General features: G+C 38.2%; 1 protein-coding gene across 10 annotated transcripts in view; it reads left to right on the top strand.

Moving 5' to 3' along the window:
• The window catches only part of BIRC6 (baculoviral IAP repeat containing 6), a 383,808-nt gene that overhangs the window by 61,371 nt on the left and 309,908 nt on the right, over positions 1-12,529 (top strand). For all 10 annotated transcript variants that reach the window (XR_007515526.1, XM_049870389.1, XM_049870387.1 and 7 more), the window contains exon 10: positions 7,154-8,548. Coding sequence is in view for 9 of the 10 variants with exons in the window: in XM_049870389.1 (XP_049726346.1) it covers positions 7,154-8,548 (1,395 nt within the window). In the remaining variant the exon portion in view is untranslated. The remainder of the gene's footprint in view (positions 1-7,153; positions 8,549-12,529) is intronic.

Genomic DNA, 12,529 nt, shown 5'->3' with positions numbered 1-12,529 from the left:
ATTCTGATTTTATTTCCTAATATATAGGGAATCTTGTAGTAGAAATATGTGGAGCACTGAGCAGAGTACCTGGGAAGTAGTATTTTTAAAAAGTAGTGTTATTAAATTGTGGCTCTTTTTTTTTTTTTTAATCGAATGCCATGTTAAGGACATTTATGACTTATTGCTTCAGAAGAATCCTAATGTAAAAATGGCGTGGCTTTAGACCTCATCTAACTTCAGGGGAAGGATAGAAAATCAAGATCGACATCAGCCCAAGGCTGATTCCTATGAGGTAGAGGTCAGATCTGCCTCCGCTCTCCGATCTTTTTAACAATTCTCATACCAGCTCTCCCTCCTATGGCACTCTGTGCTTCTCTGATTGGTTCATTGCAGTGGCCACAGAGAACTCACCATACTCAGGGTTATGGGGTTTATTAGGGAAGTGTAACAGGTTACAGTTTAGGATTAGGATCAACTTGGAAGTAACAGGAACGACTTAGGATTCAGTTCTTTGATCAAGACAGCTTCTTCTCACCCGTGCCTGCAGGCAGGCCTCTCTCTCTTGGCCCTTGGTGTGGCCCCTCACTCAGGCAAGTGTTACACAGCTCTTTAGCTCTGTTGACAAATGCCTAAAGGCACCTTACTCTGCCATCAAGCCTGCTTGAAGGCTCTCAGCTCTTTCGCCCCATGGATTGACAAGCTCACTGTAGCTGCCTGCTGGTCCTGTGCCTCTATCGTCTCATGTTGTCGTCAGTGTTAAACAGCTCTCTCTGTCCGTGGGTCTAGAAGGACCCAGAGTCCAAAGGATGTGCTCCGCTCCTGGCTCTTCTTGATGGTGGTGAGGCTGCCTCTCTGGCCCCTGGGATTGGCTCCCTTTAAGCCTAGTGGGAGGGCAAAACTGACGAGTCCACTACAAGGATTCCATGTACCTTATTTGCATGGTTGCACCCCAGCCAGGGTTATACCTTATTTGCCTTAACAAAACTGTCCAATCCCCTTGGTGGGCCACAAGCACCTGATTTGCATAGTCCCTCCTAATTCTTTTGTGGGAGTTACAAGACTATTGCTAGAAGGGTCATATTTGATCAAGACAGCTTCTCACACGTGCCCGCAGGCAGGCCTCTCTCTCTTGGCCCTTGGTGTGGCCCCTCACTCAGGCAAGTGTTACAGAGCTCTTTAGCTCTGTGGACAAGTGCCTAAAGGCACCTCACTCTGCCATCAAGCCTGCTTGAAGGCTCTCAGCTCTCTCGCCCCATTGGTTGGCAAGCCAACTGTAGCTGTCTGCTGGTCCACTGCCCCATACGTGATTTTGTATAGTACAGTGTCCAAAGTTGTAGTTAGTGTAGAGTTGTAAGTGCTCTCTACTGTCTAATTTGGCATGAAAGAGTTTGTAAAACCACTAAATAGAATACTAGACTGATTTTGGATTAAACTCAAGCTTTTTGTGTGTTAAAGGTGTTCTTAGCAATGAAAAAAACCAATAAAATGACAGGAAAACTCCCTGAATAATCTACATATGCATAATTAGCTCTAGAAACATAAAGAATTGATTGCATTTGTTTTATTTTATCTATTTAGTCTTTCCTCACTTTGTTGCCCTTTTTGGGGGGGAAAAAAGGATTACTATTACATTTTCTTAATTTGATGCAGGATAATAAACTGGTCATTGGGGACCTGGTTAAAGTTTTTAGTCTTCTAAATAACTATTATCTTTGGGTTTCAGTTCCTCCTATGCAAAGTGTTTGAATCAAATACTCCTTCAGATTCCTTTTTCTGCTCTTAAATTGTTTGATTCTGACTATAACCTCTCCTTTGTATGCTATAGCTTTGTTCTTTTCTCTGGGTCTAAGAATCTCAGTAGGTAGGTTTATAATTGTAATAACTGTTTTTGGTTTATTTCCTTAAACTTTTTCTACTTCTATCTTTCTCATTTATGCTCTGTTTTGATCTTTCACATTCTCTTCAGCTACTACAGCTCTGATCACTTCCTAGTGTCTAGAAAATTTCCGTATATTTTTCTTGACCCTATATCTGGCACCTCATTTGAGGGTGAGAGTGTTGTTCTTATGAAGGATACAGGAATATTTCCAGTTGAAATTTTCAATTGCCTCCTTTGAGGATTTATAAGTAGTTTACACATTCATAGTGTAATATATATCTTCTCCACGGCACTGGGGGGTGGGGGTGGGGGTGGGGGTGTGAGGGGAGCCCTGGTAGGGCAGTGGCTAAGAGCTTGGCTACTATCTGAAAGGTCTGCAGTTCGAATCCACCTGCCACTCCTTGGAAACCCTATGGGATAGTTCTGCTCTTTCCTACAGGGTTGATGTGAGTTGGAATTGACTTGATAGCAATGGGTATATATCTTCCAAACTAATTCTGTTACATTGAAAGACTATTGGTGAGTTTCTGGAGGTTTGTGTAGCACCATATGTATATCTGATATGAATGAAGTTTGTGTTCTCTTCCTGAAATATCTAAGAAGGCGTAGATGGCTATTTCAAAACTTCTGCCAGCATTAGGTGATTCTCATGAAGTAAATATGGTCTGAGTGGAGACTAAGAGGCTTTTCATCTGTTTTTCAGTTGAAGGTTATGCCTTTGGAAAGTGTCTAGATGATATCGGAGAGAAAAATTTGGGTTTTGAACTACAAATCAGAATTAAGATACATTGCTTCTTATGAGAGGTGTGAAGTATTTTGGGAAGAGATTGAATAAGATGTGAACTGAAGTTTGATAAGATTTTAGAAAAGTGTTTTTAGATAATACCTAATTGCTCAGGAAGTTTGGCTGGCAGAAGCTCTGGGATTGACACTGCCTAAGCAAGCAGAATTGACAAGTTTCTCAAAATGATTATGTGAGGAATATACTGCAAATATTGGTAGGTTTGTTGTGTAAAAAATTATTTTGTGATCCAGTGGGTTTGAGAAACTCTGAGATAATTAAAGATAATAGGTTTTCTTACTGCGGGATTTGACATAGTTATTAATGTGCTCTGCCATTCTTCTAAAGTAGAATATATAGTGTATGCTGTTTCCTCGATATTGATTAAATAGGTAATTGAAAAAAAGCAGAGTAATAAATGAGATTTGTTATATTTTCCTATTTAAAGAACCGTCTTACCCTACATGTCATTTATTTTGACTATTGTCTTAAATGTGTGGTAACAATATACATAAATTTCTATAATGTATACATTGACTAAAATGGCTTTTTTGTTGGCAGTGTGCAAACATAACTTAAAAAAAAAAAAAAAAAACATTTGTCAGTTGAGTCCAGTAAACAGATGAGCATCCTGAGGGTTATTGTGGAGTACTATGTTTTATAGAGATAGTTCACTGTCAGCCTTCAATTTCCAATATAAATTAGTAAAATAGAGAAAATAGACATAAATATATGATAGTTTAAAAGGCTTCATGTGACATAGCCAAATGAATGTTTAAATAAATGAATAGCTTCATTGGTACAGTTAAGTTGTTTATACTTTGCTGGTGCTTAGCTGGAAGAGGTTTCAGTTTTAGAGGATAGTAGTAACTTCTGTGAAATGAGAACATTATCCCTAGAATATGGGAAATTCTAGATACAGCTGTCAGTGAACAAGCTGAAGAAATCATGGTTCATGAATAAAGTAATTAATAAGCTTTCAGTTTTTTTTTATACCTTAAGTGTTTGATGTCCCATGAACTTCTGCTGTTTATTCCTTCACTTGGACAGCTGTCAAGCCTTGAATTATTTTATATTTATTTCCTTTACTCTTTTGTGTTCTTCCTTCTAATATTTTAAAGATATTCTAATTATTTTTTATTTCCACAAATTACTGAGAGTGATCTTTACGTAGTTGTTGCTAATAATGTTGTTTACTGAATGATAAAAAGTTTGTATTAGGGAGAAAGAAACAGATTGATTGAAAGAGATTTTAGTCCAGTGTCAAGAGATTATGCTTGACTTGAGGGTTGACTGATGTCTATTGCAAACTTTTGTGTAGACACAGGTCAATGTTTAGAGGGTTGAGACTGAGGAATGTCTTTTGTAGTATTTGTAATGGAACAGCATGAAGAGAAGGTCAACAAAGGATAATATAATGTAATATACTTTAAGCAAACTGAGAGGAATGTTTGGTACATATGAACTGAAAATTAGAAGGTGATATGGAAGAAATTTGTATTTCTTTTTTTTTATATTCATAGTCAAAGTTTTTTTATTGTATTTCAAATGAAGGTTTACAGAACTAGCTTCTCATTAAACAATTAGTACACATATTGTTTTGTAACATTGGTTACTGACCTCATGACATGTGAACACTCTCCCTTCTCAATGTTGTTTTATGGCCTAATCTTTGGCTGAAGGGTGAACCTCAGGCCTAATCTTTGGCTGAAGGGTGAACCTCAGTAGTGACTTCATTACTGAGCTAAAAGAGTGTCTGGGGGCGATACGCTCCAGGTTTCTCCAGTCTCTGTCAGGCCAGTAAGTCCGGTCTTTTTTTGTGAGTTGAAATTTTGTTCTACATTTTTCTTCAGCTCTGTCTGGGACTCTGTATTGTGATCCCTGTCAGAGCAATTGGTGGTATAGTAGCTGGCACCATCTAGTTGTACTGGGCTCAGACTGGTGGAGGCTATGATAGTTGTGGTCCATTAGTCCTTTGGTCTAGTCTTTTCCCTTGTATCTTTAATTTTCTTCATTCTCCCTTGCTCCTGATAGTGTGTGATCAGTGGAGTATCTTAGATGGCCACTCATAGGCTTTTAAGATTCCAGACACTACTCACCAAAGTAGAATGTAGAACATTTTCTTTATAAGCCGTGTTATGTCAGTTGAGCTAGATGTTGCCCGTGACCATGGTTCCCACAGCCCTCAGCCTAGTAACTCCATCCCTTAGGGAGTTTGGATGTGTCTTCCATGCTTCCATTATCTTGTCTTGTACAAGTTGTGCTGGCTTCCCTAGCTTTGTGTACTGTCTTACCCTTCACCAGAATTACCACTTATCTATTGCCTGTATAGTGTTTTTCCATCCCTATCCTTCCCCTCCCTCGTAAACATCAAAGATTTTTTCTTTTTGTGTGTAAACCTTTTCATGAGTTTTTATAGTAGTTATCTCATACAATATTTGTCCTTTTGTGATTGACTTATTTCACTCAGCATAATGCCCTCCTGAGTCATCCATGTCGTGAGATGCTTCGCAGATTCATCATTGTTCTTTATCGTTGCATAGTACTCCATCAAATAGATGTCCCATAGTTTGTTTATCCCTTTATGTGTTGATGGACATCCAGGTTGTTTCCATCTTTTTGCTGTTGTGAACAGTGCTGCAATGAATATGGGTATGCATTGTGTGATGGCTCTTATTTCTCTAGGATGTATTTCTAGGAGTGGGATTGCTGGATCATATGGTATTTCTATTTCTAGTATTCTAAGAAAGTGCCATATCGTTTTCCAAAATGGTTGTACCATTTTGCATTCCCACCTGCAGTGCATAAGAGTTTCAGTTTCCCTGCAGCCTCTCCAACATTTTTTTGATTAGTGCTAGTAATGCTGGGGTGAGATGGTATTTCATTATGGCTTTGGGATGCATCTCTCTAACGGCTATTGATTGCAAGCATTTCCTTATGTGTCTGCTAGCCACTTGAATATCTTCTTTGTTGAAGTGTCTGTTCATTTCCTTTGATCATTTTTTAATTATTTGTGTTTTTGTTGTAGAGGTATTGGATTTTCCTCTAAATTTTTTAGATTAGACCTTTGTCGGATTTGTCATACCCAAATTTTTTTTCCCAGTCTGTAGGTTCCCTTTTTACTCTTTGGTGAAGTCTTTTCATGAGCATAAGTGTTTAATGTTCGAAGATCCCAGTTATCTAGCTTATCTTCTGGAGTTTGTGTTTTGTTAGTTATGGTTTGTATCCTGTTAATGCCGCATCTAAGGGCCTTTAGCGTTGATGCTGTTTTTTCTTCTGATCTTTATAGTTTTTGGTTTTATGTTTAGGTCTTTGATCCATTTTAAATTAGTTTTTGTATATCGTGTGAAGTATGGGTCCTGTTTAATTTTTATGCAGATGGACATCCAGTTTTGCCAGCACCATTTCTTAAAAAGACTGTCTTTTCCCCATTTGATGAACTTTGGGCCTTTGTCGAAGATCAGGTAACCATAGGTGAATGGATTTACATCTGGGTTCTCAGTTCTGTTGCATTTATCAAAGTATCTGTCACCGTAACAGTACCAGGCTATTTTGACTACTGTAGCTGTATAGTAGGTTCTGAGATCAGGTAGTGTGAGTCCTCCTACTTTATTCTTCTAGAAAATTATATTTCATTTTAAAATTGCAAAGTTTGGCAGCTTTTTCATTTGGCTATGTCATGTGCAGTCTTTTAACTGTCATATATTTATGTGTATTTTCCTTTTTTCTAAACTCAGAATTAAATTGCATACTATGACAATCAACTGATATCATAGTGGGGTGGGAGGGAGAGATGGTACTATGACCCCTTCTAAATGGTTGAAGAGAGGGTTTGAGATTTAAAATAATTTTTCATGGGAAACCTTCAAGGTACATAATTGGCCCATACCTAAATATAGTATTGTGGGTCCTGGTGGCACAGTGGTTAAGTGTTTGGCTGATAACCAGCAGATCAGCAGTTGGAATCCACCAGCTGGTCCTGGAAACCGCATGGGGCAGTTTTACTCTGTCCTTATCATAGTGGGGTCGGAGGGAGGAGAAAGTGCCGTGACCCCTTCTAAGTGGTTGAAAAGAGAATATTGAAATTTAAGTAGTTTTTCATGGATAATCTGCAAGATGCATAATTGACACATACATGTATAATATCAAGTGTCTTTTTGATTTAGAATTGAAAAGCATAAATCTTATTACTTTCAATATTAAAGTAATGAATAAATAATGTCCTTATTTTTTAACCTCAATTTTTTCAAAAAGGATTGTTTAGAAATTTTCAGGAGAGTAAATTCTGAGTTGAAAATAATTTTGAGTCCCTTAAATACTTGTATCGTTTTTCTGAGTGGGTTTATTTCAGATTTGATTGCATTTCCTTAAAATTATTTAAAAATTTCCAGTTTTATAATCATAATGTACTGACTGGATGAGTAGAAAAGAAGATTAATGAAAACATTAAACCAGAGGTTTTGATTTGTATTTACAAGGCTGTATCTAATGAATGTTGGTCCTTTTCAAAGGGCATACATCACAGAAGGAAGCCTTGGAAGTGAGTCTTGATATAACAGCGCTGAGCATTCTCCAGCAGCCAGAAAAACTTCAGTGGGAGATTGTTGCAAATGTGCTTGAAGATACTGTTAAGGATCTTGAAGAACTTGGGGCAAATCCTTGCTTAACAAACTGTAAGAGCGAAAAGATGAAGGAAAAGCACCAGGAACAACACAACATTCCCTTTCCATGTTTGTTAGCTGGAGGTTTATTAACATATAAATCTCCTGCTACCTCTCCCATTAGTAGTAATTCTCACAGGTCACTGGATGGTTTAAGCCGAACTCAGGGTGAAAGTATATCTGAACAAGGGTCAACTGACAATGAATCCTGTACAAATTCAGAACTAAATTCTCCCCTGGTAAGGAGGACTTTACCCATTTTGCTACTTTATAGCATCAAGGAATCTGATGAGAAAGCAGGAAAAATCTTTTCACAGATGAACAATATTATGAGTAAAGGTTTGCATGATGATGGTTTTACAGTGCCGCAGATTATTGAGATGGAGCTGGATAGTCAGGAGCAGTTGTTGTTGCAGGACCCTCCTGTGACTTACATTCAGCAGTTTGCAGATGCAGCAGCCAACCTTACCTCTCCAGATTCTGACAAGTGGAACTCTGTGTTGCCCAAGCCTGGGACTTTGGTTCAGTGCTTGAGGCTGCCAAAGTTTGCAGAGGAGGAGAATCTTTGTATAGACTCAATAACTCCTTGTGCTGATGGAATTCATTTGTTGGTAGGACTGCGGACATGCTCTATTGAATCCATGAGTGCAATAAATCAAGTAGAGGCCCTGAATAATTTAAATAAATTAAACTCTGCTCTATGTAATAGACGGAAAGGTGAGCTGGAATCAAATCTTGCTGCAGTGAATGGTGCAAATATTAGTGTAATCCAACAAGAATCACCAGCAGATGTACAGACTCCTTTAACAATTCAGCATGAGCACAGGAATGTTAGTGGTGGATATTTAGTACTTTATAAAATGAATTACGCCACTCGGATAGTGACTTTAGAAGAGGAGCCAATAAAAATCCAACATATCAAAGATCCCCAGGATACAATTACCTCACTCATTTTGCTTCCACCAGATATATTGGATAATAGAGAGGATGACTGTGAGGAACCTGTTGAGGAAATGCAGTTAACCTCAAAGAATGGTAATGAGAGAGAAAAAAAGTCTGATATTTCAACCCTTGGACACCTGGTAATAACCACTCAGGGAGGATATGTAAAAATATTAGATCTTTCAAACTTTGAAATTTTGGCCAAAGTGGAACCTCCCAAAAAGGAGGGCACTGAGGAGCAGGACATGTTTGTTTCCGTCATATATTGCTCGGGCACAGACAGGCTGTGTGCATGCACCAAAGGTAAGCTGTTTGTTTGATTTCATTCTTCTATAAATCTTTAACATAGAAAATGACTAAACCTACATATATAGCAATTCTTATGTGCAAAGCTAGTATGAATCTTAGATTCATGTAGATGGAGAGTTGATTTTTCTATAATGAAGTGGTAAATCTTTGTACTGTTTTTTTAAAGCTTTTTTCTACTGCCCTAGATAAGAATTCTAATTGTAAATAAGTTAATAAGTCTCTCAGAAAGTATCTACTCTGCTTTAACCTCAAGAAAATAACCTTTTTTTCTTTCTGTGAGTCCTGATTTTGCATCTGCTCAAATTTGTGACCTTGGGCAAGTTACTTTAAACTCAGTAAACCTATGTTTCTTTGTTTATAAACTAGGATAAGAAGGCCTGTTTCCAAGCTTGTTAGAGTTCAGTGAGATAGTGTATGTAAAGTTTCTGGCACAGATACTGGTTCTTACTTCCTTTTGAAATAAAAATACCTAGCAAATAATTATTAGTTTTGCCAAATAAAAAATATATTTTTAATCTGATTTACTTCAAACCTTTGCCTGGTAGTGAATCAGTTTTGCAACATCTGAGGCACTATATAAGACATGTTGTTGTTGTTGTTAGGTGCTGTCGAGTGGGTTCCAACTCATAGCAACTCCGTGTATAGCAGAATGAAATACTGCCCAGTCCTGTCCCGTCCTCACAGTCGTTGTTATGTTTGAGCCCATTGTTGCAGTCGCTGTGTCAGTGTATCTCTTTCTCTTTTACGCTGACCCTCTACGTTACTAAACACGATGTCCTTCTCCAGGGACTGGTCCCTCTTGAGAACATGTTCAAAGTACATGAAACAAAGGGCTCATTTCCAAGGAGCACTCTGGCTGTATGTCCTCCAAGACAGACAAGTTCGTTCTTCTGGCAGTCCGTGGTATATTTAGTATTTTTCGCCAACGTCATAATTCAAAGGCGTCAATTCTTCCTCGGTTTTCCTTATTCATTGTCCACTTTTCACATGCATATGAGGTGATTGAAAATATCACGGCTCAGGTCAGGCGCACCTTAGTCATCAAAGTGACATCTTTGCTTTTGAACCCTTTGAAGAGATCTTTTGCAGCAGATTTGCCCAATGTAGTATGTCATTTGATTTACTGACTGCTGCTTCCATGGGCATTGATTATAGACCCAAGTAAAATGAAATCCTTGCTAGTGTCAAACCTTCGTGCGTTTATTGTGATGTTGCTTATTGGTCCAGTTGTGAGAATTTTTGTTTACTTTATGTTGAGGCGTAATCCACACTGAAGGCTATAGTCTTTGATCTTCATGAATCTTCCACCAGTCCTGATTCCACATTCTTCCTCTTCTAGTCCAGCTTTTTGGATTATTTGCTCAGCATACAGATTGAATAAGTATGGTGAAAAGATGCAACTGTGATGCACATCTGTCTTGATTTTAAACCGTGTACTACCCACTTGCTCTGTTAGAACCACTGCCTGTTGGTCTATGTTCAGGTTCCTCATGAGCACAATTAAGTGTTCTGGAATTCCCATTCTTTGCAATGGTATCCATAATTTCTTATGATCTATACAGTCAAAAGCCTTTGCATAGTCAATAAAACACAGGTAGACATCTTTCTGGTGTCCTTTGCTTTCAACCAAGATCCATCTGACACAGCTTGAATTTCTGGCAGTTCCTTGTGGATGTATTGCTGCAACTGCTTTTGAATGCTCTTAAGCAAAATTTTAGATGCATGTGATATTAATGATATTGTTGATAATTCTGCATTCTGCTGGATCACCTTTCTGTGAAATGGGTACAAAATATGGATCTCTTCCAGTCGGTTGGCCAGGTAGCTGTCTTCCAGATTTCTTGGCATAGAGGAGTGAGCACCTCCAGCCCTGCATCCCTTTGTTGACATATCTCAATTGGTGTTCCTTGAATTCTTGGAGTCTTGTTTTTCACCAGTGCTTTCAGTGCGGCTTGAACTTCTTTCAGTACCTTTGGTTCTTGGTCTTATACTACCTCCTGCAATGGTTGAACTTTGGCCAGTTTTTTTTTTGTTACAGTGACTGTGTGTATTCTTCCCATCTGCTTTTTATGCGTCCTGCATCATTCAATATTTTGCCCATAGACTTCTTCAGTATTGCAACTCGAGATTTGAATTTTTTCTTCAGTTTTTTTCAGCTTGAGAAACCTGAGCATGTTTTTCTCTTTTGGTTTTCTGTGCACATTTCATATAATACCTTACTTTGTTCTCGAGTCGCTCTTTGAAATCTTTTGTTTAGCTCTGTTACTTCATTTCTTCCTTTCACTTTAGCTACTCAGCGTTCAAGACCAACTTTCAGAGTCTCTTCCGACATCCATTTTGGTCTTTTCTTTCTTTCCTGTCTTTATTGACCTCTTGTTTTCTTCATGTATAGTGTTCTTGATGTCATTCCACAACTCATCTGATCTTTGTTCTTTGTTCTTCAATGCATCAAATCTTCAAATCTATTCTTGAGATGGTGTCTAAATTCAGGTGGAATGTACGCAAGGTAGTATTTTGGCTCTTGTGGACTTGTTTTAGTTTTCTTCAGCTTCAACTTGAACTTGCTTGCGTGCAGGTGATGGTCTGTTCCTCAGTCGATCCCTGGCCTTGTTCTGACTGTTGATACTGAGCTTTTCCATAATCTTTTTCCACAGATGTAGTTGATTTGATTCTTGTATATGCCACCTGTCAAGGTCCGCGTGTACAGTCACTGTTTATGTTGTTGAAAAAAATATTTGCAATGAAGAAGGCATTGGCCTTACAAAATTCTATCATGTGATCTCTGGCATTGTTTCTGTCACCAAGACCATGTAACAACTACTGATCCTTCTTGTTTCCAACTTTCAAATCAGTGCATCTTGATTGAGTGTTTGATTAATTTCAGATTGCAAAAATTGGTAAGAATCTATTTCCTCATCTTTTGTGTTAGTGGTTAGTGCATAAATTTGAATAATAGCCATATTAATTGGCCTTTCTTCTAGGTGTATGGGTATTATCCTATCACTGACATCATTGCACTTAAGGATAGATCTTGAAATATTCTTTTTGATGATGAGCACAACACTATTCCTCTTCAATTTGTCATTCCTGGCGTAGTAAACCATATGATTATGCTATTCAGGATGGCCAATACCAGTCCATTTCAGCTCATTGAAGCCTAGGATATCAGTCTGTATGTGTTCTGTTTCTTTTTTGATGACTTCCAATTTTCCTAGATTCATACTTTGTACATTCCACCTTCCAATTATTAATGGATATTTGCAGCTATGTCTTCTTATTTTGAGTTGTGCCACATCAGCAAATGAAGGTCCTGAAAGCTTGACTCCATCCGTATCGTTAAGGATGACTCTACTTTGAGTGCCTTCCAACCTTAGAGGCTCATCTTCTGGCACTATATCAGACAGTGTTCCGCTGCTATTCATAAGGTTTTCACTGGCCGGTTTTTCAGAAGTAGACTACCAGGTTCTTCTTCCTAGTCTGTCTTAGTCTGGAAGCTCTGCTGAAACCTGACCACCAAGAGTGACCCTGCTGGTATTTAAAATACTGGTGGCAAAGCTTCCAGTATCACAGGAATATGCAGGCCACTAAAGTACAACAAACTGGGAGACTCATAGTGGGAATAAGACATAGTACACCTTTTTCCCCCTAGTTTTTTTTCCTTAGTGTACATTTTAAGTTGGGGAGATAAAGCAATTTTTCAAAAAGATTGCTGACCTTAGGTATCAGGCAAATGAATCATCCTGATTTAATGGGTATTTAGAGACGGGAGATATTTGAAGCTAAGGTGACTAACCAAGATTTGACAGGAATTGTGATTTGAGAAGCATTTATACGTACTTCCTGTCTGTAGTTTTGATAGGGGTTACCTGAATTGTTTGCTCTTTAAAAAAGATTTCAACAGTTTAGCCAAGGAGATCAGTGGCACATGTCGTGGTTCAGATCAGTTTCTTGAAATACATCTGATGGACTAACAAA

The sequence above is a fragment of the Elephas maximus genome, chromosome 26 (genome assembly GCF_024166365.1).
Source record: "Elephas maximus indicus isolate mEleMax1 chromosome 26, mEleMax1 primary haplotype, whole genome shotgun sequence".
In the NCBI taxonomy this organism is placed as follows: domain Eukaryota; kingdom Metazoa; phylum Chordata; class Mammalia; order Proboscidea; family Elephantidae; genus Elephas; species Elephas maximus.
This window is presented reverse-complemented; position numbering and strand designations above follow the sequence as displayed.